This window comes from Falco rusticolus, chromosome 8 (assembly GCF_015220075.1).
Source record: "Falco rusticolus isolate bFalRus1 chromosome 8, bFalRus1.pri, whole genome shotgun sequence".
Classification (NCBI taxonomy): Eukaryota; Metazoa; Chordata; class Aves; order Falconiformes; family Falconidae; genus Falco; species Falco rusticolus.
Window position 1 is genome coordinate 41,251,165 of NC_051194.1, and position 26,622 is coordinate 41,277,786.

General features: G+C 35.9%; 2 protein-coding genes across 6 annotated transcripts in view; both read right to left on the reverse strand.

Annotated features, from left to right (window-relative positions):
• Positions 1–296: 296 nt before the first annotated feature.
• Positions 297–20,056, reverse strand: GCG (glucagon). Of its 3 annotated transcripts, XM_037398817.1 has the most exons (8): positions 16,566–20,056; positions 15,451–15,595; positions 7,089–7,189; positions 6,550–6,711; positions 5,672–5,725; positions 3,960–4,097; positions 1,753–1,896; positions 297–783 (listed from the first exon to the last, which is right to left on the reverse strand). In XM_037398817.1, exons 3-8 carry the CDS (start codon positions 7,178–7,180, stop codon positions 759–761), a joined length of 615 nt encoding a protein of 204 aa, XP_037254714.1. In that variant the 5' UTR covers positions 7,181–7,189; positions 15,451–15,595; positions 16,566–20,056; the 3' UTR covers positions 297–758. The 3 variants fall into 3 exon arrangements, with proteins under 3 accessions (XP_037254714.1, XP_037254713.1, XP_037254715.1); XM_037398816.1 differs by lacking the exon at positions 15,451–15,595; XM_037398818.1 differs by lacking the exons at positions 15,451–15,595; positions 16,566–20,056 and adding an exon at positions 8,241–12,106.
• A 107-nt stretch (positions 20,057–20,163) lies between these two features.
• The window catches only part of LOC119152976 (prolyl endopeptidase FAP-like), a 45,186-nt gene continuing 38,727 nt past the window's right edge, over positions 20,164–26,622 (reverse strand). For all 3 annotated transcript variants that reach the window (XM_037398815.1, XM_037398813.1, XM_037398812.1), the window contains 5 exons: positions 26,211–26,310; positions 23,122–23,186; positions 22,172–22,244; positions 21,838–21,911; positions 20,164–20,492 (listed from right to left, as the gene is read on the reverse strand). In XM_037398815.1, coding sequence (XP_037254712.1) covers positions 20,391–20,492; positions 21,838–21,911; positions 22,172–22,244; positions 23,122–23,186; positions 26,211–26,310 — 414 coding nt within the window. In that variant the 3' untranslated portion in view covers positions 20,164–20,390. The remainder of the gene's footprint in view (positions 20,493–21,837; positions 21,912–22,171; positions 22,245–23,121; positions 23,187–26,210; positions 26,311–26,622) is intronic.

The window sequence follows — 26,622 nt, forward strand, 5'->3', positions numbered from 1 at the left end:
CTTTTGCTGAGAAACCAGAATTTATGTTAATGAAGACTACTTGTCTACTCAGTCTTATTTCCCCCTCTAGCTTCATTTTACATGATTTCTTCTTTCAACTAAAGATAATTCAAAGTTCACACAGCTCTTTTCTGAGAATCATTATGGAGAAAATGTGACAAAACAAAGTATTGAGTTTGTTTTATCATTCCAAACAAACCACTCCCAACATCTCAGTGACACTGAAATATTAGAATATAATGAAACAAAATGCAAAGAGGCATTAGGGATATACACATGAAAAGTCAACAGAAAAGAAGCTTGAAAAAATTTATTTAAGGCTGTCATTTAATATCCTTAAAGCTTAGCCTTTTTATAACAAAGGTTTTAAGAGGGATATTCACTCCTCAGGCATTTGTAACTGCCAGCCCCTTACAAATAACATATATAATTGGTGATTGAATTCTTTGTGTGTATAAGTCAACTTTTTAGAAAAATAATTGTATCATTAAATATAAATGGAGTTACTAATAAATGGAAAATATGAAGATACGGAACTTTCAGTCTTAAAGCTGTTAAGATAACCATCCCTTAGACAGTAGGTTTTTCATATATAAACCTATGGCAACACTAAACTATAGTATGATTGTTTCCTGGCATGCAAGGTGATGTAGCTTTGTTACACCTAATGTAAATGACAGAATACAGATTTCAGAATCTTAATAACTGGCAGCTGATGCAACGAAGATCTTCATTTATCCCATTTTTATCCTGCATTTTTACTGGTATTCTCCCAAAAGGTCCCTGGAAAAAAAAGCGGCAGCAATTAGGACATATAAATCTCCCAAGATTTATGAAATATGTGTGGAACATATTTTTTCTGTTGAAGAGGTAGCAGATGTCAGTTCCACAGACCCCTCAATGCCTCTCTCTAACAACAGATTGAAAACATTTTTTCCTAGAGGAAAAGCTTTTTAGTAGTTTCTAATAGATTATTTTCCTAAATTGTTTCAATGCTGAACTACAAACAAACACAAAATTATAAAAATGTTAATAAAACCTTTATTTTAACTAGCTTCTAAATTTTTTGAGACAGTATTGGTTATTTCAGATTTCCATGATCAACTAACTCCGTGCTTTGGTGCTTCAGTAGTCCAATGCAAATATCCAACATTTAAAAAAATCTGGCCACTCACATGTGCCTTGAGTTGGCATTTTATTACTTTTTAAATGCTTTGTTAATGTTCACAAATAATTCTTAAATATTAACCTGTTCACAGAGCTCACAGAAAATATTGCTTTGCCGACAGCATTTGCCTATATAAGGCAAACTATAGCAGGGTTCTGAAGTAGGTCACTATCAAGAACTCAGATTACAGTACCGTATTCCCTAATGACAAGCCATAATTTAAGGCAGTGTTTTATATCACAGTCTTTAAAGAATAATCAATTTGATGTAATTTTACCAATAAGTGTTTCTGATTTTATAATGCCCATGCAAAGGTGATTATTGTTTTTCAGTAGTTTACTTCTGATTATATCCAGTGACAAAACTCCCCTCAAGTGAAATAGGAAACTCTTTAGAAGGTTCACCACTGGTGCAAATTACAAATTACATGTGGAGTGAGTTCTGTTTAGCATCTTATCCTTGTTCAGCACTGTCTGTAAGTTACAGATATGTCAATGGTTAAAAATTAGCAGTATTTTCCTATGTGTGACAAATACATTTAAACCCCCAGTATATTAAGAGTAACACAATCAAAATTCAGGCACCTTTGGGTAACTTTTGTGTTAATCAGCCATTTTAGGAACTCTTTGGCAGCCATGTCATCAAGGACTTTGTTGATATCACTTGTAAAAGTGCCATCTGCATGTCTTCGGCCCATTTCTTCGGCCACAAGAGCTTTTTCTGGGAAACTTCAAAGGGAAGAAATTATCAAACAATTTGCAGATCAAAATTAACAAACCATTTAAAAGGGCCTCATTACAGGAATCTAATACCCTGTGTTTTTAAGGAGTTAAGGGCTGACCCTCATGTTATGGCTCAGTATAGCATAATGTATTTCAGAACATCTTTTGAGACATTATTTTCACAATAGCATATGCGTGGAAGTATCACTTTACCAGATGAGAGCTGTTCTGTCAGGTGAGTCTAAATTCCTCTCTAGTATTTTTGAAAAAGCCATACATGCAAAAACATACCTCAGGCTTCAGTGTCTATGCCAAGTAGATTAGGCACTAGTAAAACACACTAGATTTACTAAGAATTGTTATTTAAGAAATACCACTACTAAAACATTATAGTCAAATTTTCAAACAATTTTTTCTGTTTCAATTGGACTTCAGTCCTAGTTGCCTATTCACAATTATATTGCGTAAAGTATTTAGATATTAAGAGCAGGAACTTCTCTGGGCACATAACTAAATTGCAACACCTGTATAAAACGTATGTGCTTCTTTGCTGTACAATAGCATTTTATATTTGGAATCAGATCCCAATTCTTCCTCTGTCCTATTTTGACAGCTGAAAAACCATTATGCCAAGAGCCCGATTTAGAAAACTTTCCTCTCTTGCTTCATGCTATTAAATATAGGAAGATTTCAGTGGGTTCCATTAAGGTGGGCTGATGCTGAAGCACACTGAGCTCTCGGACCAGTGACAGGCAGACTGGTTATTTTCATGCAATAATTTCAAGGAAGGCCGTATACAAGTTTGACCACAAGTAATACTGGATATTGGAAAGCGGAAGGGTGGTCTACGTTTAATTGTCCATCTAGGTTTCTAAACTCAGTTCAGCACAACTAGGTTGTATTTCTTTCTTAAAGATTCTGAAATATCCTATTTCTGCTCATGAAAATAAAACATGACAGCAGAATAACTGCAAATTTGAACTTTATGAAATGGCATAAGTCTTTCCCTTCTCTATATAGCTAATCTAATTTATTTAACTCTTTTTTCAGGAAATTGTCATTATTTAAAAAAATTACTTTTACCTATTTAGTCTTCCTTTACTACAACACACAATCTTGTCTTACAGATTGTATTTTATTATTATTATTGTTTATTATATTTATATAGTGCGAGAGACTTACATAGTACTTTACAGCTGGTAGAATATATAATCAGAGGATGAACTGAAATCCCTGCCCCGAAGAGCTTACAGTCTAAAGGCACAAATAAGTACAGAACAGTTAAAAGGTGGGGAGTGGCATGTGCATGGTGTAGCTCCTAACCATGCAGAGTTGGGAACAGATGAGATAGAAGGTGCCTGCAGGAGATTGAAGGCAATGCCATTCTAAGCGTAAGACTATAGTGGAAAAAGATGCAGTCATGAGTGAGTACATGAAGTGAATAAGCTTGAGAAATCTGCAATGAGTATGGGGAGAACAAGATATTAATGAAAGAAATCAGAGATATAGGTCAAAACTGTGGAGCACTGCATCCAGAAAATCATGAACCACAGCAAAAGAAGTAGAGGTGTCTTAAAAAGGAGAGTAAGTCTCAGTTGTAGGAAATGATAGTTATTTTGGCAGCAGCAACTTTGTGGAGCATGGGAAGAGGAAAAGTTACTGCTCAGAATAATCACTAGCACATGAAGTGCAGATGATGACGTTGGTAAAAATTTTATCTTGGAAATATTGCAGAGGAGAAGATTTGACAGTGAAAGGGAAAAAAACAGAAAGTAATTTAAGATGACACTGGCTAGAATCATCTCAATGATAGTTAAGGAGACTTTAAGCAAATGTTATGTGAAGGGGGAAAAGGTGACAGTTAGAGGAAGGTCTGGTTTAGTTTTAGATATGTTTACCTTAGATATAACTTGACCTTTTAGAATGTAACAGTATACTGAACAGGTATTACAAAAGAAAAACATGAAGTACAGCAAGAATGATCAAAAACACATCAAGGTTTCATCAGACTTGATTTCTAACCCCAAAAGCAAGGCAAAATTTAGTAATAGGAATGGATGGATTCTTACTCTCTTCTTCCTCGTCCATTCACTAACCAAGCAATGAACTCTTTGGCAGCTTGACCTTCCAAATAAGAGGTGATATCACTGGTATAGGTGCCTTCAGCATGTCTCTCGAATTCAGCATGACGCTTGGAGATCGCATTGCTGAAAGAAGAGCAATACTGTAGGAGCAGACTACATAAGGACTTTTTTTTTTTTAACCTTTATTGATTTATATTTCCCACCCACCAGACTAGCTTTTCTTATTAGGGAGAGGGTATTTTTTGCTTCTGAAGTTGCTCTTGATTTTTTTTTCTTGGTAGCTTTCAGTTCTGTAGGCATTGTCTGTGCTATGCAATATAGTTCTGTGCAGAGATGCCTGAACTAGTTCTGAACAAATCAGATCACATCCTGAAAGCAATTATAGCTGCATTGGAACGGTCTTCTGCTAGATTAATTAGCTATCAACAAACTGTATTGTACTATACAGACATACTTTTTGTTACTCCTTGGTTAACCTAAGAATTTCTATTAAGCTACTCCTCCTACCTTAATCTTCATTATTTCTTAGCCAAACTTTACTTTTTGAATTTTTTTTGTGAACACCCTTTTGTCATTCTGACCAAGTGATAAACTTGGAACAATTTCAAGCCTGATCACCTTCAGCTTAATAAGGACCTTCTCCCTCTCTACACCTCATTGTGCCTCTTTCTTTGATAGAGCACAAAATTATGTCACACTGGCCCTTAGGAAGACAGGCTGCACTTGGAAGTAGACATATTATGGAATATTTTCCACAAAGTTCCATAGCATTTCTATTTCAGAATTTGCTAATTGCTGCCCAATTTTCAGGGCCTCTAGCTCTTTCTATTATTTTTTATCTTCTTGGGATTTCACCATTCCTCCTAATTTAGTACCATCTGCACTTTTCATCAGCATGCTAACTAGAGTTGTTTGGAACATTTTTAATGAAACGTTACTTTTGTTGAGATATGCTGTTTAATTGAAGCTGAAACATTATTACAGATTTGTTACTGATATTGACAGTGTTATGAATGGAAGGATCTTTGTGTTCTGGGCTATCCTCTTTGGAATTTCTGACGAAGGGAAGAACTAATATAGGTATTTCAATCTGTTTTGCAAAAATACTTACAGGGTTTTTTTGTTTTATTTTTTCGAATTTCCAATTCCCCCAACCCTTTCCCAAAAACATTGTCAAGGAACAGAATTCTGGCCTCCAACAGGTTTTGTGTTCTCTTTTCCTGTAATGAGCTGTTTGTGTAACATGAACTGAGTGCTTAGGTCTGAGCATTGTATGTGTTTTATCAGCTCTCTGCAAATTGGTGCCTGGCCATTTTAATTTCATTGGTCTTCTCACTGATTTTCTTTTCCTACACATAATATTTTGGGGTTTTTTTGCTTCAGCCTTTTTCTATACCAAATTTTTATTTTTATCTTAGTCTCTACTTTATTACTTGAAATATCCTTTCCTGAAATCTATTCTCATACCGTTCCATTCCTTGAGGCCACTGCACATAGCTGTAGAACACAGGTACAGGAATAAATAATACAGAGACATTTCCTCTTTCCCTGTAATAAGCAGGTGTGAGATAATTTCTTTTGATATGTATTTCTTGGATTATGGTAACATTGTGAGGAATATTAATTGTTGTTTTTCTTGTTTAACAGGAAATAAGCTCAAACTGTTTTTGACTAACAAATTGTGGCAACTAGAATACCTTGAGAGCTGGTCCGGGAATTTGTCATTTTCTTTGTCCTCTTGACCTTGTTGGCTGTAGTGGAATTCCACAATTATTAGATCATTATTACCAGTACATTGCAGGGCATGCATAAACTGATAACATTTTATTGGTTATTATTTAAGTATTATGATAAACAACAAAAACAACTGATAAATTAATATCATAAATAATTTCAGGATGAATTTAAATTAATACAATATCTAGAAATTGTTACTTTGTACTTTAAAGATTTCCACAGGGGTTTAAAAGCATTAATAGCATAGATTTTTAGATTCTGGGGACAGATCTTCTCTAGAACACAGAGCATACACTTACATGATTTTACATTATCCTTGCTCTCAGCTTGGTAGCTTGTGTTTAATCAAAGTGTATTTTCAAAATTCATGTCAGCTCAGGCCTTAACAGTATACTTGTGATACTGGTGAAGTAGCCAGTGGTATACAATAATTAAAACTTAGCTCCCTTTTCCCAAATGGAACTGCAGAATTAGAGTACGCATAGATAAGAAAGTTTTATTATGGCCTTATATCCCAGACTTTTACATTATATTAACATATCTTATTCCTATTGAACTTAATTCATTCACTGAAACAATCTGTCCTAAAGAGGCTGAGATAGTCTTTTTAGATGGCATATCAAGTAATATACTGATACTACACTTGATTTATACAAATCTTTTGGGCTGATTTTGCACATATTCCCTATTTCTAATAATGTAATACATTTTCCTTAAGTATTTTATTTATTTGAGGATTCTACATGGTCTGTGATGGGAAGCTGAAATCAAGAAAGTGAATTCAGGTAGATTTTTGGCTGTTTCTGTAGATCTATAGCAATGTGACCAAAATGCTTACCCATTTCTCTTAGTGCTCATTAACCATTGCACGAAGTCCTGAGCTCGTCTAGTGTCCAAATACTTGCTGTAATCGCTGGTGAATGTGCCTTGTGAGTGACGTTTCACTTCATTCAGCTGTCTAGATTCATCTAATGGTTCAGACTGGGAAGCTTTGAATGATCTGTGAAAAGTTTAGTACTTGTTAATTGGCAATAGTTATAGTACATTCTATAGGTGCATTGACTTTTATTTTAAAGATATTATTTTATACTCTCACAAAGTGAAAGCTAGTGGCATATTGATCACTAGCTGTCTAGTAAAATGAATCAGCATAGCAGATTTGATACTGCACAGTTACAAAGTCTTGGATAAATAAGGCAGCTATTGTAATACCAAAACCTTCTGTGCTATACTTTGCAAAATTAAAAACTATTGCCAGTTCTGATGGTAGATTAAGTACTGTGTAATAGTATATAAAAAAATATCTTTGAGTTATAGTATGTTTTTCTTCACAAAGTTCAGGCCAAGTGTTTCTAGAAGTTGATCTAAAGAATTTACCTTGATTTTTCCTCTGTATCCTGAAGAGGATTTTGCCAGCTGCCTTGAACTATCATTAAAAGAAGCCCAGCAACAAAATAAACACTTTTCATTTTCACTGCCTGTCAAAACAGAAGTAAGACAACAAAGAAAAATGGAATGATCTTTATATACGTCTGAATCAATTACATCAAAAGGAGACATCCTTAATGCTGATCTAAACTTGAAGATATTGAGACCCTGTGTGGATGGGGTCCATGTCCAGTGGATGGAGACTGTAATGCCTTGGGTAGGCATTCAAAAGATGCAGTTCCTGTTAAGAGTGTTTAGGCTCTAGTCTCTATTCTAGAATGCAAGGTGAGCTGTAAGCAGCTGCATCCTCACTTTTGTAATACAAGGATAAAGGTCTGTATCTCTTCTGCTTCATGTTCTGCTGATGGCAAGCATTAAATCTGTTTCTATAATACTGTTTTGTTGCAAAACTAGGGTATTGGTGTGACTTTTAATTTTTTTCCAGCTCATTCACTAGAGAAAAAACCAAGCAAATTTTTGTCAAGAATACTGCCACATTAGCAGCTCTTCATTCTTTCCTTCTGGTCCTCCACCTTCCTTTTAACATTTTTTTTTTTTTTTTGAAATAACAGGTATTGCAGCCGTAGGCCTCTGGACTTAATAACGACTTATTAATAGGTGTGACTCCTTAGAAAAAAAAATACCAACCACCAAACCACACACTGTCTTGTCTTCAGTTCATGACCTATTATGTCAAGTTTTGCTTGTTGCACTACTGACATAATACCTTATTTCAGCTTAAGGGCTTCCATTATGGGGCTATGTGGGATATACAAGATATGAGGTATATACTTCATATTAATGGTAATAAACTAAAGCAGAAAATACTGTATCCCAGATGTAATTCTTACTGTTACAGGTCATTCTGTTGACTTCAACCATGTAACAGAAGTGACCACATTATTATATGTCTTCATCATGTGCACTGTAATAACTTAACCAGTTCCGCTGACTTTTATATGAGATCAAGCAATGTAAACTAGAGTATTGCAGCCTGTACAAATGCTTTGGTAATCCACAGCCAAGCTGATTCCCTTACTTGCATTAATGACTGGTTTACTCATACAAGGAGTACAGTTACAACTTCTAGTGAATATTCACCAATGGGAATAAGGCATTCTCTAATCCCCTAATTGTGTGCTACAATTTTTGTTATTTAATGTCTGTAGACACATGGTCCCCTATAGGACAAACTGTTGAACAAATTCATTTTAGACTCATGAAAGAAACCCTGTGCAAAAGGAACAATGAGTAGCTAATGACTAATAGACTCAAAAATGCTTTGCATGAACAGGAAATAAGAGGAAATCTACTTACACAATCACTAGTATATATTGTTTATTTTCAATTATTTTGGATCACTTAAATTTATGGAATGAGTGTATAGAAAAGGAAACAAATTTAAAATTTTGTTAGATACTTTTGACCTTGACAAAGAAATTGAATATGCCATTCATTCAATAGTTAAATGCTCATTCATGGAATGATGCTCATTCATTCCAACCTTAAAGTCAGTATGGATCACAATATTAATCTGCTGTAAAGCAACAGAAGTTGCAATGAGTTCACATCAGTAAAATGTCACTGGAAATAATTTCATCCTGTACTTGGACTGATACTTGTGTATTTGAAAGAGCCCTTCTGCCATCCGTGACACTTTCCTACGGAAGTTTATGTTACACTCTGAAAAACAAAGGGAGATTGGAGAGATGAGTGCACTGAAGTAAAGTGGTAGGTGGCAAAGACCCAGCCAAAAAATACCTTCCCCACTAAATGTGAGCTGCGCTGAACTCCTCTGGCTCCACTGGAGGAATCATTTATTGAAATCCAATGATTTATGAAGTAAGGCAGCCTAAGTGAAAATGTAACTATTCTCTATTGTAATGCCTTGTCACAGTAGGCTGAATTTAAATATACTATGGCCTGGAGGAAGCCATCAGAGAATTATGAAGGAATGATGTGTAAAGAAGGTGCAGCTTACTCTGTCTTGAGATTTAGAGTTGGCTCTGCACTGACCAGTGCAGACTGGGGCAGTGGGGGGCATATGAACATCTCTGAAAAAGTAAACTCCTCCATCAAAAACCTTACTGCTGTAGGATTTCCATTCTGCCCCAGTAGTCTGCCTGGCTTCAGAGCAGATTTTTTATGAAGACTGTTTCTTCCGTCTATTATAAAATAACTTATAGGTGGAGATGCAAAGCTTGACTATTTTACCTATGGTTAGGAAGAATGTATTGCTTCTGCTACTCTGTGAAGCCTTATTTTTAAGAGAATCTTAATGAAAAATATAAATATTTTACTAGAATACCTCACTGTCAGTATCAAAATATGTAAGGCAATCAAAATCTTCATCAAATGTTAATCAAAACTGGGAAAATAAATTGATAAATATATTTTTTTCTGGTGGATTGTACTATCAAGCAAAGGAGTCAATTTCCCTCTTTCCACCAGAAGCCACTGCCAGGGTTGCTCCTTTTTTCATCAGTGTGCATGGAGACTCTTTTCTGCCTTCTATATGTCCTGATATATGAGATTTGATTCCTACAGTTGCACATACACTGCTATAATACCAACAAATACCATAGTGGCCACGTAGTCAGTCCGATTATAACCTTAATTATAGTATCGATGTCTCTTTTCACCATTTCATTTGGAGCTGAAATTTGGTGGTGCAACACTGACATCCAATGTTTATCCCAAAGAATGCATAATTTCACATTTCATAGGCTTCCAACAATGGAACAAAAGCTCTGCCTGTTCTCTGAGAGATGACTCTGCTGTGGTCACAAAAATCGTTTGATAGTAGTGTAGTGACCCCCATGCTAGCTCATATGGCTGTAAATGAGTTAGCTTAGACACCAAATGAAGTCTGGCTATTGTACCATACATAAGTAAATTTGTCCTGCTTAATGGTATGATAGCAGTTTGGTATACTTTTATTTAACCTGAAAAACTAAAGAAAAATAGTTTACAGCTGCCTGTAGCTTTGTTAAACTGTGATACAGATTAAACATAAAACTAAGTGACTGAGGTGGAATGAAAGAAGTAGTGTAGTCCTTAATTCAGCCTCCTTATAGTAATATTAGACACCAAAAGCTATTCTTTTATATAAAACTTATAAGAAATACCAAATTCAAAGCTCATTGTAGTCAGTAAACAGATTTTCAGTGACTTCAATATATCTTGATCTAACTCATGCCTCAGGCCTATGGAGCTTTCAGATGTGAACAGTCCCACTGGCAACTTTATGCCTTCAGAATATATTTGAAGTTAAATACATGGTCAGCTTTTTTCTAAATTTTTTAGAATCAAAATCTGGGGACATTACTAAAAAGAAAGGTATATAAATGCATCTTTTTGAAAGTAATACAGTTTTCAAGTAAGAAAATCCTTATTAAGAAAATAAACATTTTCAAAAGCTATTAATCTTCTGTCAAGTATCTTCTTAAAAAAATTCAGAATTAGTTTTGTTTGTTCAACATTTAGTACTTGCTATTGGTAATCCGAACGAGCAACAGCAGTTTTTTGACAAGCTAAAGAAGGTACAGTTTTTAAAGAAGAAATTGTTATGTTATACTTGGGAAGACAAACGTTTTGTAGAGAAAAAGAGATGATCAGCAGAATAGTGTTTGTTTAGTTTATTCCTGCTAATCAATTAATTTCCCTATCAGAAGAAAGGTTTTATTTGCTCTGAGTTATTTAGGTCACCAGTAGATACTGCTAAAACCCATGCAATCTTATTGTCAAAGTGCAGGAAAACTAAGGCTAATCTTATACAGAAAATTTTTGTTCCTATGCATATGAGACCAATGGAAATGTTTTAATTTCAGATTTGACATGAAAAACTTAACACATCTCAGTTTGAACCACCAGAAAGTGTGTAACAAATATGTCTCTCAAATCTTGATCAGAAACTTACTTCAATATTATTTCCTTGATCAACCTGATTTTGCTAGTTTTCCTAATATATTTTACTGCTGATGTCTTTGGTACCTATGTACAATTTTAACTAGCTTAATTTCATTGAGTTTTCAAAAAATAATCTTTCAAAAGTCAGATTTGTATCTATTTCCAGTTTAAAAATACAAATTATGGAGTTACAGTAGTACAAAAGGGAATATTTTCATATGAAAATGTATGAATGATCAAAATAGATTTCTATTGACATTAAACTGTGTGCAAATAGCAAATATTTCTAATAATAAATAAAATATGTTTTCAGGTAGATGTTATTTACATCTAATTTACTTACCATGCTATAATGCCTCGTGGAAAGTTTTGTAAAATATAACAATTCTAGTCTAAGGAAATCCATTGTAGGATGGAAGACTAAATTAAATTTTATACAATAACCACAATTGAAAGGCTTTAATTTTTACTTCTGTGCTATAAAATTTCCTTTTCAAATCTTCCAGTGATCTGAAAATAATAGCTGCTTGAAACAAAATAATTTACAAGTAGGGCAGTGGAGTGGCAATCTGTATTGGACAGTTTTAATTCAGTGGCTATATAAACCCACTTAATTTGTTTGTGTTCTGCTAATTTAATCCCCGTTGATTCATAATTAGTATGTATAAGTAGTGAATATTTTTAAATTCATGTTCATTAAATATCTCTAGAGAAGATAGTAAAGGAGATAAAAATATAAAAATCAATAATGATGCATCTCACATTTAAATTCTTACTACAATGCATGTCTTTCATGTTCTCATGGTTAATCTTCCTTCTTTCAAATGCTTCTGCAACCCAAACAGTTGATTTTCCTTTTTTTGGATCATTCTCTGTTGAACTAATTCAAGACATTAAAATATTTTAATTATGATGTCATTAACTCCAAACATCAGTGACTATAACCATAGAGGAAAACATCAATTTACTGAAAGATCCTGCACCTCTATTGCAAACTTTGGGCAATACAATCCAGATAATGCACTCAGCTTTCTCAAACAAACTGTACTGTTAGTTCATGTAAATCTTACCTTTTTATATTTGAAGTGATATGTAGCAGTTGCAGAAAGAGCTGCTGCTCTCCTGGAACTATGGCAAGCCTTGAGGATCCAGAGATCTGCCTAGCTGCCTCTTTTGCACAGACTTATATATATACTGTTCAGCTCTAGTAAGCATTACGGGAGTGCATCATTGCTGACAGTTTCCTTATTCAACTTTAAAAAAAAGTCATCATATTTGCTATTCATTTCATTTGATAATTTTACAAGCAATTTCACACATTCATTCTGCTTACTTTATGACATCAATGCTAACATGGATTTGCAAGAGGAGTGAGGTAGCAATGTCCAAAGAAGTAAATATAAAACAGAAGGGCATTAGGATGACAAACAGTGGGCTAAAGGTGCCTGGGATTAAGACAGCAATTTCTCCAAATTCAGATTTGCCACATTTAACATTTAGAATCCTGATCCTGTTGACATCAATAGCATCAGCTTCACCTATCAATTTTAAATCAAGGTTTATAAACTTAATACATTATTAGCAATAACCAGCGCAGCTCCCTCAAAGCCCTTGAATGATTCTTCAAGCAATCATGTGCCAATACCATGAACCTGAAGAGATGTGAAGTACTGCAGTGATAGCTAGCTACCCACTATGCAAAGGCTAGCACAGGTCAAATTTAACAAAAAGATTTCATTACCCTTAGATGTAAAAGGCCAACTCTGTAAATGCTACTGTATGAAAATTCATACTCACTTGAGAACCGTGTGCCAAACATTCGTTATAAATTGAGTTTCACACTGTGGCCTACAGATTTATGCAAGGTAAGACTTTCGCTCACATCTCCATTCCCTACAGGGAAAAAAATCCTAAAACCAAAACAGATTTGATCTTTGTGGCTGTGTACGTTCTGTGCAACTATTACCAAGGTCCTAAACCATTCAGTGATAGGGGCAATTTTATAGCTGTGGTGGGTGGGGCAACATTGCCAAAGAAGACTGTTCAGCCATCTGGTGATCACAAGTAGGAGAGATTGACACAAAGCTTGTCAATGGCCTTGGCATCTGGAAAAACCTGCCAGTCAGGAATATGGGTCTTTTGTCCTGTCTATGAAGCAACAAGTAGGATACTCCCCTTCAAGAAATTCCTGGAGAAGTTTTCCTTTACATACTTGTTCACACATAATGATAATACTTTGTAAAATACAAAAGAGAACCAAAAATGAAATATGATTATTACATATGTAAGGTGCCAGGCAGTCCAGGGGACACATCAGTTATGAAGCACTTCACCTTGAATTGCAGTTCTGCTGAGTAAAGGGAAGGGTCTGGAATCACAGTGGACATATCACTTAACATTAATGACAGCTTGTGCTCCAGTCTGAAGTGCCCCATGGTCTAATTTGTGGTACAAAGCCCATATATTGCACCCCCCCCCTCTTATTTCCCTTAATACTGCTCCATGAAGTCAGCAAAGAATCTTCTTTAGTGAGGTAATTTTCTGCTGGCTGACCACAGCGAGATTGGCATAGCCCATATTCTACAATTGAGGCAGTGTATAAACTTAGTTACCCTAATGTTAGGGAGGCAAACAAAATTTAATGGATCCTTCCTTGAGCTCGGTCCTAAATACTGTGCTGTGGTACCATAGTATGGGTTTAGGGAAACATTAACTCTCATTACACAGTCCACATAATCAAATACTTTTTGTGTGTGAGTAGAATATTTCTCTGCTTTTGGATCCATCTACTGAGATTCATGGTCCATTTTTGTCACTACTAGCTACCGTGCAAGTGTCTACTAATGCTACTGCTGAAAACTTAAGAGCAGTTTCTGTTCCTCTCATCTTTGCCTTCTGTTTCTACTTTCAGTCATTTCTGAGAGCCTTATTTTGCCTTTTTGTTACTTTCCTTTTTAATTACTACTTCTTTTCCCCTCTATTCCACATTCTTTTCCCCATGTCCTTCTTCCTGCTCCTAACTGTATTTTTCACATCCATTCAAAGTCATGGATTGGCAGAGGATATACAGCCTTCCATACATATTCATCAAACTTGGCTTTTCATTTTTTTTTTGTTTAAAACAACCAGAATTATCACCTCCATGTACCAGCCTTCCCTAGGCAAACAACTGTGTAACATCTAAGACATGGTGCCAAAGGAGCCAAAAGGAACCTGCAAAAAACCTTATACCCCAAATCTACTGATTTTCATAACATGACGATTTCACTGAGATACGTTGTCTTTATGTCAGAATTATTTTTATTCTACTTCCTATTTAAACTGTATTAGTTTTATATAGGCAATGCAAAATCACAGTTTAAATGGTAAGCCCAGCACTAATATAAGGCACTCTCTGCATGAAGTCGGTCCTTTGTGGCTCCTGCGGGCGAGGACCGGCTGCCCAGCCCTGCAGTACCCCGACAGGACAGCAGATGGTGATCAAAGGGCCGTTTAGACCTTTCGTACACCAGGATGTTGCTGAAATGGATTGCTACCGACAATTCTCTCACCGCATGCTGAGTTAAGATACATTGCTTTCTAAACAGGCAACACAGAATGTAAAACAATATAATCTCCTCCAGGAAACAGGCAGTTCTTTTCTTTTTGTTTAGCTCTGTTTATTTTCTTGTGTCAGATAAAGTTCCTCGTTCACAGTAGGATGATTTCAGAAAAAAATATGAGAGAGAGCAGCTCAGTGCACCTGGTTGGGCAGGTTGTTACACTGACTATATCATCTAGCAGGTCATCTAGCATCTAGAAGGTGACTGATTATTTATTTCTCAAGTGATACACAGGTGATAAAAAGTACAGGAAAGAAATGAACTGCCATCATGAACCATGAAAACTTCAGTTGCCATAACTGAATTTTATATATATATATATCATTATATATAATATATATTTCAAGAATACAGCAAAAAAGAATTACCAAAAAGAAGTAGGAAACTGTTACAAGTGTATGAAATATACATATGTACTCAGGTTTTTTCCTCTCACATTGTAAAACACAATGGTTAGGCGGTACCTTTTGGCAAAAATCAACGGCAACCTTACTTTCCTCTGTATTATAGTTCACATATCAGACAGTACTTAACTGAGTCAGACTCCTGAGAGCTTTCTCAGAGACAGAACACGAAAGTGACCTGCCTTCAGGAAAGTTTAATCTTAATGTTTTTCACGATTCACTTGGAGTCATTGAAAATCTGTATCTGGGTTTCACCATATTTGGAGTTGATCAAAGTTTTCTGCACCATCATCTCAGCACCAGGTAACAGGTGCTATAAAGGACAGTGTAACTCACTGGACAAAAAATCTGTGGGGAAAGTTATAGAAGAGGTAAAAATGGAAGCAGAATTCTTACCGGCTGCACACTGAACCTGATGCTTTAGCAGTGACAATTCCAGTTGGCACGGCTTTTCAGAAAAATAGGACCAATGTATTTCTTATAACTGGCTAGCATACTCTGAATATAATAATTTTCTAAGATGTTTCTCTCAACTCTTTAACTGTTGGTAAAAGAAAAAAATATTTAAAAACATTTGAGTTTTCAAGATTTGAACATTTTAATGAATTAGGAAGTTGCTGACTTTTGAAAGTAAAAAAAAAGATCCCCAACAAATGCTTTCAAAAAAATGAACCCCCCACATTTTTCTGTGTATTATTTCATTACATATTTATTGTTATTTTTTTAAAAATACTATTATTCACTACATACCATGGGGTATGACTACAGGCACACACCCTTTTCTTTCTTACATTGCACAGAAAACATTCTCTCCGTAACCTTGTCAACCATGAGTTCAGAGGCTGTGCAGCCCCTTTTGTTTTCCTATCCTTGCTACACGATAATCCACCAAAAGAGTTCTGCATTCCCCTCCTGAGAATGAATTAGTGCAACATATTGGGAAAACATATACAAAAACATATACATACATAAAATATACGTTACATACATACATGGGTACATATACATAACACACACAAATGTGTACATATGTATGTATACAACTCCATGGGAATATTTTGGAGAGCAAGAGTGGCTTTTTGAAACAGAGGAGTAGTTTAGGGTTTCTAAGCCTTTCCACAGCATTCAACTTCATGCTTGCTGCTGTGGATGCTGATGGGTTTGTACCTCAGGAAAGAGAGCTATTGTAACTGCTGTAGCCCACATGGTCTACTCACATAAATTGGAATCCATTTGAAGTCAATGGAGCTGCACCAATTTGCGCAAGCAGAAGAGCTGGCCAAGTATGTACTAGTTACTTTACATTCTGAGAAGACAATGTTCATAATTGAAAGTAATACCAAATGCTCTTAGCAAATACTATGAATTATTCAGATTAAATATAGAGCCTTCAAATGGCTCTATAAAATGTTCTAAACAGCTGTCCCTTGTAATTGGAACTGACTGGCAAACTGTAAAGTATTGAATGTAGTCTGAATTTGACTTGATATCTGAATAAAATGAGTACTAACCATATTCTGGAGCCTGGCTGGGGTTATGCTTGGTTTTCTGCTAATGCTGTTTTCTCTTCAGGCCTTTTCTTCTTTGCAGCTGCAGTAGGCAGTAATCCTAAATGAAGGAAAGCACGTAGCTCCACATTTAAGGTATGAGGACTGCATATGCATTGATATGTACAAATCACACAGCATGAATTGAGGTAGATGATGAAAATAGGTGTTGGGGAATGAATGGTTTAGAGTGGAACCAGTAGTTTTCTACTATTTATGTATATTTCAGTTCCTAGAAAAAGCAGATTTTGCTTTGCAGCTCTATAACTTTATTTTTTTTTTTAAAAAAAAAGCTGAACAGGATTTATAGTGCAAACTGTCTTGTAAACAGCTGTATCTGTGGCTATTTATCAAGGGCCTGTCTACTTAAATCAGAACAACTATGTCCCATCTTCAGAGGCTTGTGTACTTTGTTTAGATGACAGATACTTGAAGACTAAGTTTCATTATCTGAAGTGGTCTTTTTGGGGTATCTAAAGTGTAAGATTTTTATTCAAAAGAGAAAAGAAAAGCAGAAAGTGCTCAGCATTTCCTGAAGACTGGATCCTCTAAAGCATTTGAAAGTGGAAAGCAAAATTTTAAGGATATTCATTCATCAGCTTCGAAAACCTTGTTATAAAAGCTATCGCTTCTTAGTTTCATAGTAAGTTGTTTCCCAGTGTTGGCTCTTACATACCATATTCTATGTCTGCAGTATAGATATATATACTTTTTATTCATATATAAGGCTAATCCTTAAATATATTTTTGTTCGCTTCAACTTGATTGCTCAGGACAAGCCCTTTAAGTTTGAACTGCATTGAAGCTCTGTTACAGAAAAGCCTACACTGTAGGCTAGATAAAAAAGGAATAGAGGAAATAGCTGTCCAGTGAATGTTTGTGGTGATCATGGACTGTGCTCGTACACAGCAATGCAGAATGGAAGGAGTTCTCTTTCTAAAGAAGAAAAGGCTTGGGAGGATCAGTATCTGAAGGAACGGTGTAAAGAAGATAGAGTCAAGCTCTTTTCAGTGGTGCCCAGTGACAGAACAAGAGGCAGCAGACACAAACTGAAACATAGAAGGTTCTGTCTGAACATAAGGAAATGCTTTTTTTATGATGAAGGTGAACAAGCACAGGCAGAGGTGCCCCAGAGAGATTGTAGAGTCTCCATCTTTTTAGATACTCAAAAGCCATGTGGACATAGTGCTGTGCTACCAGCTGTAGGTGACCTTCTTGAATAGAGGGGTGGGATAAAGTGACCTCCAAAGTTCCTGTCCAATCCCAACTATTCTGTGATTCTGTGATACTGCAACGGTAGGTTTGAAGTGCTCTGCACCATTTCTAGTGAATGACTGCAAGGTTACCTGGTATTAGCACACGCTAGCAATTTGATGTTTTGTATGTTTTTAAGAGGGGTTTTCTGACACTTACATCATCCTAGGACATTTTCCTCCAGGTCATCAAAATCCATGGTTGCTCAAACATAAAGCTTTCAGGTTAGACATTATTCCAGCAACTCTGTAAATGTTACACTCTGCTGAAGACATATTCCCATTCTTTGGCAAGAACATTGTGTAAGGCAAATAAATTAACAGCATGAAAAACAATGAAGTAAAACTGACAGCAGCATGGTGCACTTATTTTTTTCATGTTTTATCCCCACAGCTGCTTCCTACAAGCCAAGGTGAATGGTGGACAGTTCACAAGATGCATACTCTGATTGCCTTAGGAAACAAACAGACATAAGGGCAGATTAACAATGAAACAACTAATGCATCCCTTGGGAAAGAGGTATCTTCTGTTATTTTGACACATTTTCCTGAAATGTCCCTTGTTCCAAATACTTCCAGAAGCTTCTTACTACAGACCTGTGGGCAGGGTGTGAACAACATATTGCATCACTTTATTACTTATAGTATGCACAAAAATTATCTGGCCAAATTTCCAGAGCTCATAGGATTTTCAAAACTATAAGTAAAAATAAAGGTGCAGAAATTTAAAGAGACCTTAACATATTGATATTTATGTGAGATTGATACCGTGATTTTTTGACAACTGCTTTAGGTTCCCATTGACATATTCAGCTATCTAAACCCTCTAAGCATCTGGGATAAGAGCCTGATTTTTATCTCTTTCACCACGACTTTGCAATGGTTTCTGTGGTGTTGTATTAATATATAGAAATTGAGAGTTAAATCTCATATAAGGAATTGTATTCCTTATTTGTAAAATAACTGCGTTACTGAGACTACTGTTGTGTGCAGCAAATGCACATAGGACCATGTAATCAACATCTAATTAGACCCACTTCATGTTATATTTGCTTAATGTTAACTTTCTTAGAGCTATAATTTTTTCCTTTAACCATTATAGCAGTTGAAATTTAATTACATTACCAACAAAAAGCTCATTAACATCATGTAATTGGCAGCATTTTCAAAAAAAACCTGAACTAATTGAGTATTTTCTGAAGAGTTCCCATCAAAGTATAATTTAACCATTACAAACAGCTTGGCAACTACATTTACATAAAGATGTGACTGAGGAATGTTCTCATGTGTGGAAAATCAGATTTGATAATGCCATTAACAAAATGAAGGAAGCTGTTACATAGCAAATCACCTCCACATTTTAATGATTTTGGCTAAACCTCATGTTTTTGTCAAGAGGGTCAAATCCCTTGCTTTTCCTCAAAGCAGCAGCAACTGATCCCTGACTGAGTTAAGATGCAGCTTGCTTTTTGAGGAGGCTAATCCACAACCTTTTTCAGGTTATTTTGTACTCTCATTGGCTAATGCCAGAGATAAGATACTGTGTTAGACAGACCGTGGCTCTTGTGTGGTAGGCTAACTCAGAATTTTTTAAACACGTGACCAGAGAATCATTTAATCTACAATGGGTCTCTTGTCAATTATCTTGTTCATATTCTTATATTATGACAGGACTGACTTAATTACTAATCAAAAGAACACAAGTATTCCAATCATTATTAGCCTGTAGCATTTTTACAAGACCCCCTAAAATAGTTTCACTGGAAACAAAGCAAAGAAAGCCTGCATAATCCTTTGATTCTTCCCCTCCAGTCTGGGATGAATGACACTGAGATTAATTTGAATGCTGAGGTGATGATTAGAGCTTAGAAACAGGCTGATGCAGCTCAAGTATTCTGAATACAGGAAGAAAAAACACTGAGATAAAACCGCTATCATGAATGTCCTGCTTTCATATTTAAACCTGAACGCTGAGAGTTTTGCAGAGTCAAGGTTTCAAATAAGAGTAAAAAAAAGATTGAACACAGCATTCAATATTCTTGATAATTATCCAAACTTCAGCTTTAAATACTGTATGTTCCTGTCCCTGCTTGGATTCTTTCCAAGAAATTGGAAATAAATTTTGAGAAACCGGTTCTTGTTAGGATGCTAATTAGGTACTTGATCTGCTTTCTTTGTCCTTTGTCATTTTACCGTTGTAGTTAAGAAATGCAAGCATATCCATCTGGCAGTGTGCCTTTGCAATAGACCACCTATCTTCAGATTGCAGAATGTAAGTTTAAGCAAGATGGCAATAAATGCACATGGCATTTTACGTTCTGATTTTATTTCTTCTATCAAACAGGTGTTAAATGTGCCAAAACATGTATTAGCATAACATTTGTTATAATTCAATAAAAAAGTGGATGTAAACATCAAATTTAAAACTTCAAATTCCCGTTATCAATTCACTTGAAAACTATATAGCCTGGGCACTGTTATCATTGCATTTTCCCAGAGATGTATCAGATGCCTTAGCATGCTCTGAATAGCCTACTTATTCTGACAAAGAAAAACATTGTTTGAGGAAGTGGGTCATATGTGTATAGAGATGTTTGCTGGAAAGGCCTGGAATCCCATGGTTCTGGTCTGTATACCACTGAAAAAGAAAATAAAAAAGGCCATAAAACCCCTATGTTATGATTTCAATACTGTAATAGTTACACAATACAAGAACTTCATTACCATATAGAAGAAAGTGGATGCCTCAAGAAAACAGAGTGGCTTGTTCATCTTTTTTCTTTTAATCAGTTTCCAATATGTTGATATTCTTGCTGAAAAAAGTTTCTAAACCTTCTGTAATCCAGGAGTAAGCATTACTATCTCAGTACTGACAATGCAAAAGCTTTGAGATGCCCTTAGGGGTGAAATGCCCTTGACCTGTTGCATGGCCCTGGCAATGGGGGTCACAACCTTGCTTAGGAATACTGGACTCTAAGCAACCAGCTTTCAGGTAAATGTTGTGGAATTTTATTCAAAACATCCCGCATTACAGCAGGACCATGAACATTATGAATGATGGACTGCAAATAAAATACACATATGAATTATGCTAACTCTTAGAAATAACTGACATTCCCCAGTAGATGAACTAAGATGAGTACAACTGCATACACTATTTCCAGATACTTGAGAAATAACCCAGGTTTGCTATAACATCAGTGAAGGAGGCAGAAAATGTGGCATGAACAAAAGGGCCTACCAACCCCAAGTACAGGGTAATCCCTGTGTGATCCGTTGTTTGGGAGTTCATGGCCTTGGAAAAGTGGACTGAGGCAGAAGGCCAGTACATTTGATAGCAGGCAAATGCTTTGGTCATTAGCCCCAAGGAAAAAGGGGAAGAAGCAGAGCTTAGCACATAATTCAGAACTACTTTTCCCCTGTTCGTTCCTCATTTTTGTCTTCTAACATCATGCCTATGTGTTTCTCTCTTTGCCTGCACCTGTTACCCCAAGCAAGTTTTGTGGAAAACTTTTAGTTTTTTTCTGATCCTGGATATATTATTTGGGAACCATATACTCTTTTTGCATATTTCACCTCATGCCTGTGGCAGGCATGTCCATTTCAAGGTAGAATTCATCAAAACCAGTGATGGTTTTGGCCCCAGAAGCCAGCTCCTTCATCTTTCTCTCTTACTAGCTATCAGTAACTTTCATAAGGAGGCTGGATTCTCATTCTTCTCCCTGGCTCATTTTAAAAGCCTCTAAGTTATTCTTGACAAGACAGAAACCCTGCTAGCATCCAAAGGGCAAGAAGAAAAAAAAGAGCAGGCAAGTCCTTTGAGGAAGAAATTGTTCATGAAGAGTAACAAACTCACTAGTAACTGCCAGATTTTAAAGCATATTCAGTTGAACTGCATTTTTAAAAACATTGCCAAATGTCAGATAAGCTTACTGATAAAGCTATAAACCACTGTTCAAAATGAAAAATAGTCTGTTATTTACCATTGCCTGGAAATCCACCTGTGCATTAACCAGAGCTTTTGCAATTTGTGCTGAGTTCTGAAAATGTACATTATCTGAAAAAGGAAAAAAGATTGGCTGTTGAAATGTGTAAATACCACAAAGCATGAAGTTATAGTGCATTAAGTTGTGACCACTAATTATCAAGTGATACAGTTGACATTACTAAGAATGAGTAAGCATCTTATAATATGTCATATGGAAATCTACCAAAGATCTAAGTACTGACCCTAATCAAAGGCATAGAAAGATGCTTAATGTTTTTCAAACAAAGTGGTTCTGGCTCTGTATTTGTACTGCCATTTGTAAACCTCACCATCTGCTGTTCCATGGATGAGAAGATACTCTACGTTTTGGAAATTCTTTGCTCTTGCCATCACAGTTGAATTCTGTTGAGCGCAAAAATGAACAGTTCAGCAGCTTCAATTTAAACTACTCAGTCACAGAGCTGAAAAGCTTTCATTACTTAATAGAACAACAGTCAAACAGTTGGACCAGCATAATAATGACAGCAGTGACTTCATATCAGTCCGAGATTATAATAGAAGACATACATACTTAGTGCCTTTTCTAAGGGCCAGTTCACAAAAAGCACAGCAATAGCCATGTGTCATTCCCTGAACACTGTAATTCCTGGCTACCCAGGCAGCTCTACCAAGGCAGTTTGGTATCGGGCATTTCTGTTCTTTGAGTTGGGATGGAGGATAGGTGCAGAGAACATGATTGAAAATCTTTAACAGGAATCTTTCCTCTACCTGGGCATTAATTCAGGCCTCTCTATATCCAGAACTGGTATGTGTGCTCTTAGAGGAAGCTATAGACTTCCTATGGATGCGAAAAAACTTGCTCCAGGTAGGGGAAGCTGTTCTGACTGGTTAGTGTGCATATGATGTTATTATTAGAGAGCTAAATTTGCATAAAGCAGTTTGCATACCACAGCTAACAGTACCAACCAAAACCTTCTTAGCATTTTAACCTCTCCCATATAAGTTCTTTCCTAGGCTAATGGTTTGCACTGGCTGAACCGTCTGACTTGTCCAAGTGAGAAAATAAGGATCCTTCAGTTTGGTCTTTTTAGGATTTATAAATACAAATCCACAAGTAACTATGGAGATATGAATTTCACAGCAGTAATTTAGCTGCCACAGGACTGCCACTATGAGAGCTGGTGGGGCTGGTGGGTCATTTTCTTTCTTCACAGTTCTATTTGTCCATGGAAGTGTGATTCAAGTTTAGGGCAGATCAACACAGAAAGAGAATTCTCACCTTGTAGTGCTCAAGATTATCAGACTCTACAGGAAGACCCATAAATCGTTCTGTGTAGATAGATGCTGCAATATTAAAGTAGAAAAAAGCTATAGGTAAAGAATGTACAGATATCTTTGTGCTTTCGATGACATGCAGCAAATTAAATTCTTATTTTAACTGTACCCATTCTACTTGGTTTCCTCATAATACACCAAATTTAAACATATTTTTAAAAATCAGCTGTGATGGTTAAATAATAAATGTCCTCCAAACCATCCTTGCAGAAATAGTGGTTTGATACTCATCTGTGGAACAAGCTGAAGGTTTTGTGGATAAAGATAATTCACTGATAGTGCTTTATGCTATTGGGTTGAACTCCAGAAGTCAGCTGAATGAGCCAATGAACCAATAAAGGTACATGGTAGAAAGATGACACAGACTATTTTTGACACCTTAAAAAGGGAAGCTGAGCAGAATTCCAACCTGTGATGTGTATGTGTACATACAGTAAATATGGATATATATGATTTTTTTTTCCTATGGAATGGATATATGCAACAGTTAGGGGAGCATGAAATGATATAGGCTTGCACTGAAAAAGTGGTGCAATTGCTGTTCAGGTCTCTGTGCAATGCTTTTTTCTAACTACAACAAAGACTGTTAACAGTTTTGACAAAACAAATGTGAATAACTGAACAGTATCTATCACCAAGAAATCAGTAGGAACAGCTATCTTTGAGCTGCCTGGGTATTTGTAATTTAACTAAGAGCTGTTATGAAAATTTGTGGAAAACTGACGCAGCAGCTGTCACTACCAGAACATTACTTTCTTTATGACCTTTCCTGGAAAGAGTAACTGACACATATTGAGCAGTCAAGCTGCAGTATTACAAGAATGTTATTTTTTTAACAGAGTCAGGGCTTTCTGACAAAGAAGAGCTAGCATCTTTCCCTCCTGCAAGAGAGGTGATGGCCATTCTAATCAGTAAGGAATTGGGATTATTTACCTTGTTGTCCAGTTTGGTATGCTGCATTAGAATAATTTTGTTAAAAAGTAGAAATGACAATCCTCCCAGGAAAGGAAAATGACTCAATATACTCATGTTCCCATGGTTTATTATACATCCTTTACATATGTTAGCACTGTGTGCTAAAGATGTGTACTATATCTCCCAGATCAGCCAAGTAAGGTTCCTGAAGATAATTTATAATAAACTAAGTAACAACAAATCTAAGTAGCCTATCTTATATCAAAATCCTTTATCATTCAATGAAACAGAAAATGTGCAATATCTGTTGTCAACACAGTGTCAAACAACCATATTGGGCTTAAGTTTTCAATAAAATAGAGTCTTTCTGAATGGCTGGCATTTCTACAGTATTCTGAGCCAAATTCTCCACTCTCTTCTAGTTGTATAGCTACAACAAGTCCACAGAGGTCAGCAGAATTGCATTATAATGACTAAGGAGAAGATTCGGCTTGTCAATTACTGAGAAAGAAAAAAGTGATAAGTTGCAAATTTTAATAAAACAGTCACAGATCTAGTGGTTTTAACTATACATTGTCCATGAATGCAATTTGCCTTGCCACCCTAACTGATCAGCTGTTATTAACTCTGACACAAAATGGAAGTGAGCGAGAGGGTTTCAGAGAAAAGATTATGGTCCAGACTCTAATCTGTGCATCTAAAAGAGGGTGGGGCAGAATTTAGAAGCTCTAGAGGCCAGTACATCCTCTGACATACTGGGACTACTTAAAGACTCAAATATATAGCATCCTGTACTTTTGCCCCTAACACAGTTCACCCCGATGTTAACATGATCTGTTTGCCAAAACTTACGACTCATGACTTCCTTCTATTTCCTTCCTTCCCTCCTTAGTGGAGGTACATTTGTCTGTTTGGATTTTACAATGTGTTTTTAGCAAGATTTCTTTAATTCAGCTAAAGACTGAAATTGTGTGAGTATAATCTACTTTAACTTACAACTTCATTCAATTTTTAATGCTTGGACAAATGTTTATAACTCTTTTTTAATTGAAGGAATAAAAGGAAAGCAAAAATAGTGCTTTATGCCTGCATTCTGGAAATAATTTTGTGATCATGAGTGAAAATGTCTTAAAAAAATCTTGATGCCAGTGAAAACATGAAGACTGTGCTTCCTGTTCATACAGATGTTTTCCCTTTGTTTGCAAAACACCATAAATACAAGGAATGTCTGTCCTAACAGTCAGGGAAGGAATCTTTCCCATTTAACCAAAAAAATTTCTCATAACCAAGACTTCTTAGCGAACGACCATATGCTAAGTAAATGTGTTCAAAGTGCTACATTTTGCTCATTGAAAACATGCATACCATGATTCTTTTTTACACTAAGTTTCCTTTACACCATGCCAAAAGCTTAACGGGTCTGCAAGCAAGTATGAGTGTGTGCCTCCCTTATTCACACAGTAAGGCCCTGGGAGTAGACTCCTGGAGTTGTTTCCTCTGAACAGTTTGGAACTTAAGTCAATAAACATAAATAAAAATATGTCTTATAACAGAATAACACAGGAGGTGTGGCTGAGAAACATCTAAAGGGAAAAATATTTCGTTAAAATAAAAATTGTATTAGCCACAACCGAGTCCCTCTCTTTTCCACTGCTGTTGGGAGATAACTTTGCAGTCATCAGAGATACTGGTTCATGACAGAGATCATCTGCAGTATCTGAAGTTGAAGCGCACTGTGATTCCATTACTGGCAGAAAAATAATTTTAGCTGTTTCTGAATTCAGTGATAGCATTTTAACAGGATTTTTAGGAGATCACTCCTGAGTGATAGCAGTTTATCAAGGGGACTTTATACACTTGCTGTTACAGATGTGCATATGAAATTATCTGGGCATACCTTCTTCTGCAGGACAAAGTCTGTTCCAACTGCCAGTTGCAGTCAGTGATTTTCAGCAAGGAAAACATTAAACTTAAGGTCTTAAGAGTTTACCTTGCAGTCTAGGTAACTGCAATGTCTTTAAGTTTCATATTGCCAGTCTCCTGCAATGATTTCATTTAGAAAGTCATTAAATGCTACATCTTGCTTTCCAAGTCAGTATTTATGACAAGTTTCCATACCATAATATTCCCAGCTGGAAACAGGAGCCACAGCCATTCCACATTTAAATACTCCACTGCCAGATCCAAGTGCCAAAGAAGTTACATACCCGCCATAGGACTAGGGAAAAATCACAGACAGTTTAAAATTATTAGTGAATTATCACTTTGTTTTCTGAATCAAACTCACATAAATTAATTCCAAAGTAAATATTTTTCTTTGAATGCATGGAGGACAAAGCAACAAAAGCTTTTTCTTTTTCTTTTTTTTTTTTAAATTATTCATTTTGAATGGATCCAATATGATTTGTTGTGAGACAGATTGGATGATTTTATTGTATCACTTTTTTTTTGTTACTTCTCCAACACTTATCACAGGATACTGCTCTTTTACCAGTTAGAATCATAGAAAAAATTAAGTTGGTAGGGTCCT

What these genes read in the sequence shown, in the direction of transcription:
- GCG (XM_037398816.1), bottom strand. An exon ending in ATGAGCACTAAGAGAAATGG is followed by an intron (nt 5,726 to 6,549) that starts GTAAGCATTTTG and finishes ATTCCACTACAG; the next exon opens with CCAACAAGGTCAAGAGGACA. An exon ending in AATGGACGAGGAAGAAGAGA is followed by an intron (nt 1,897 to 3,959) that starts GTAAGAATCCAT and finishes TTCCCTTTGAAG; the next exon opens with TTTCCCAGAAAAAGCTCTTG.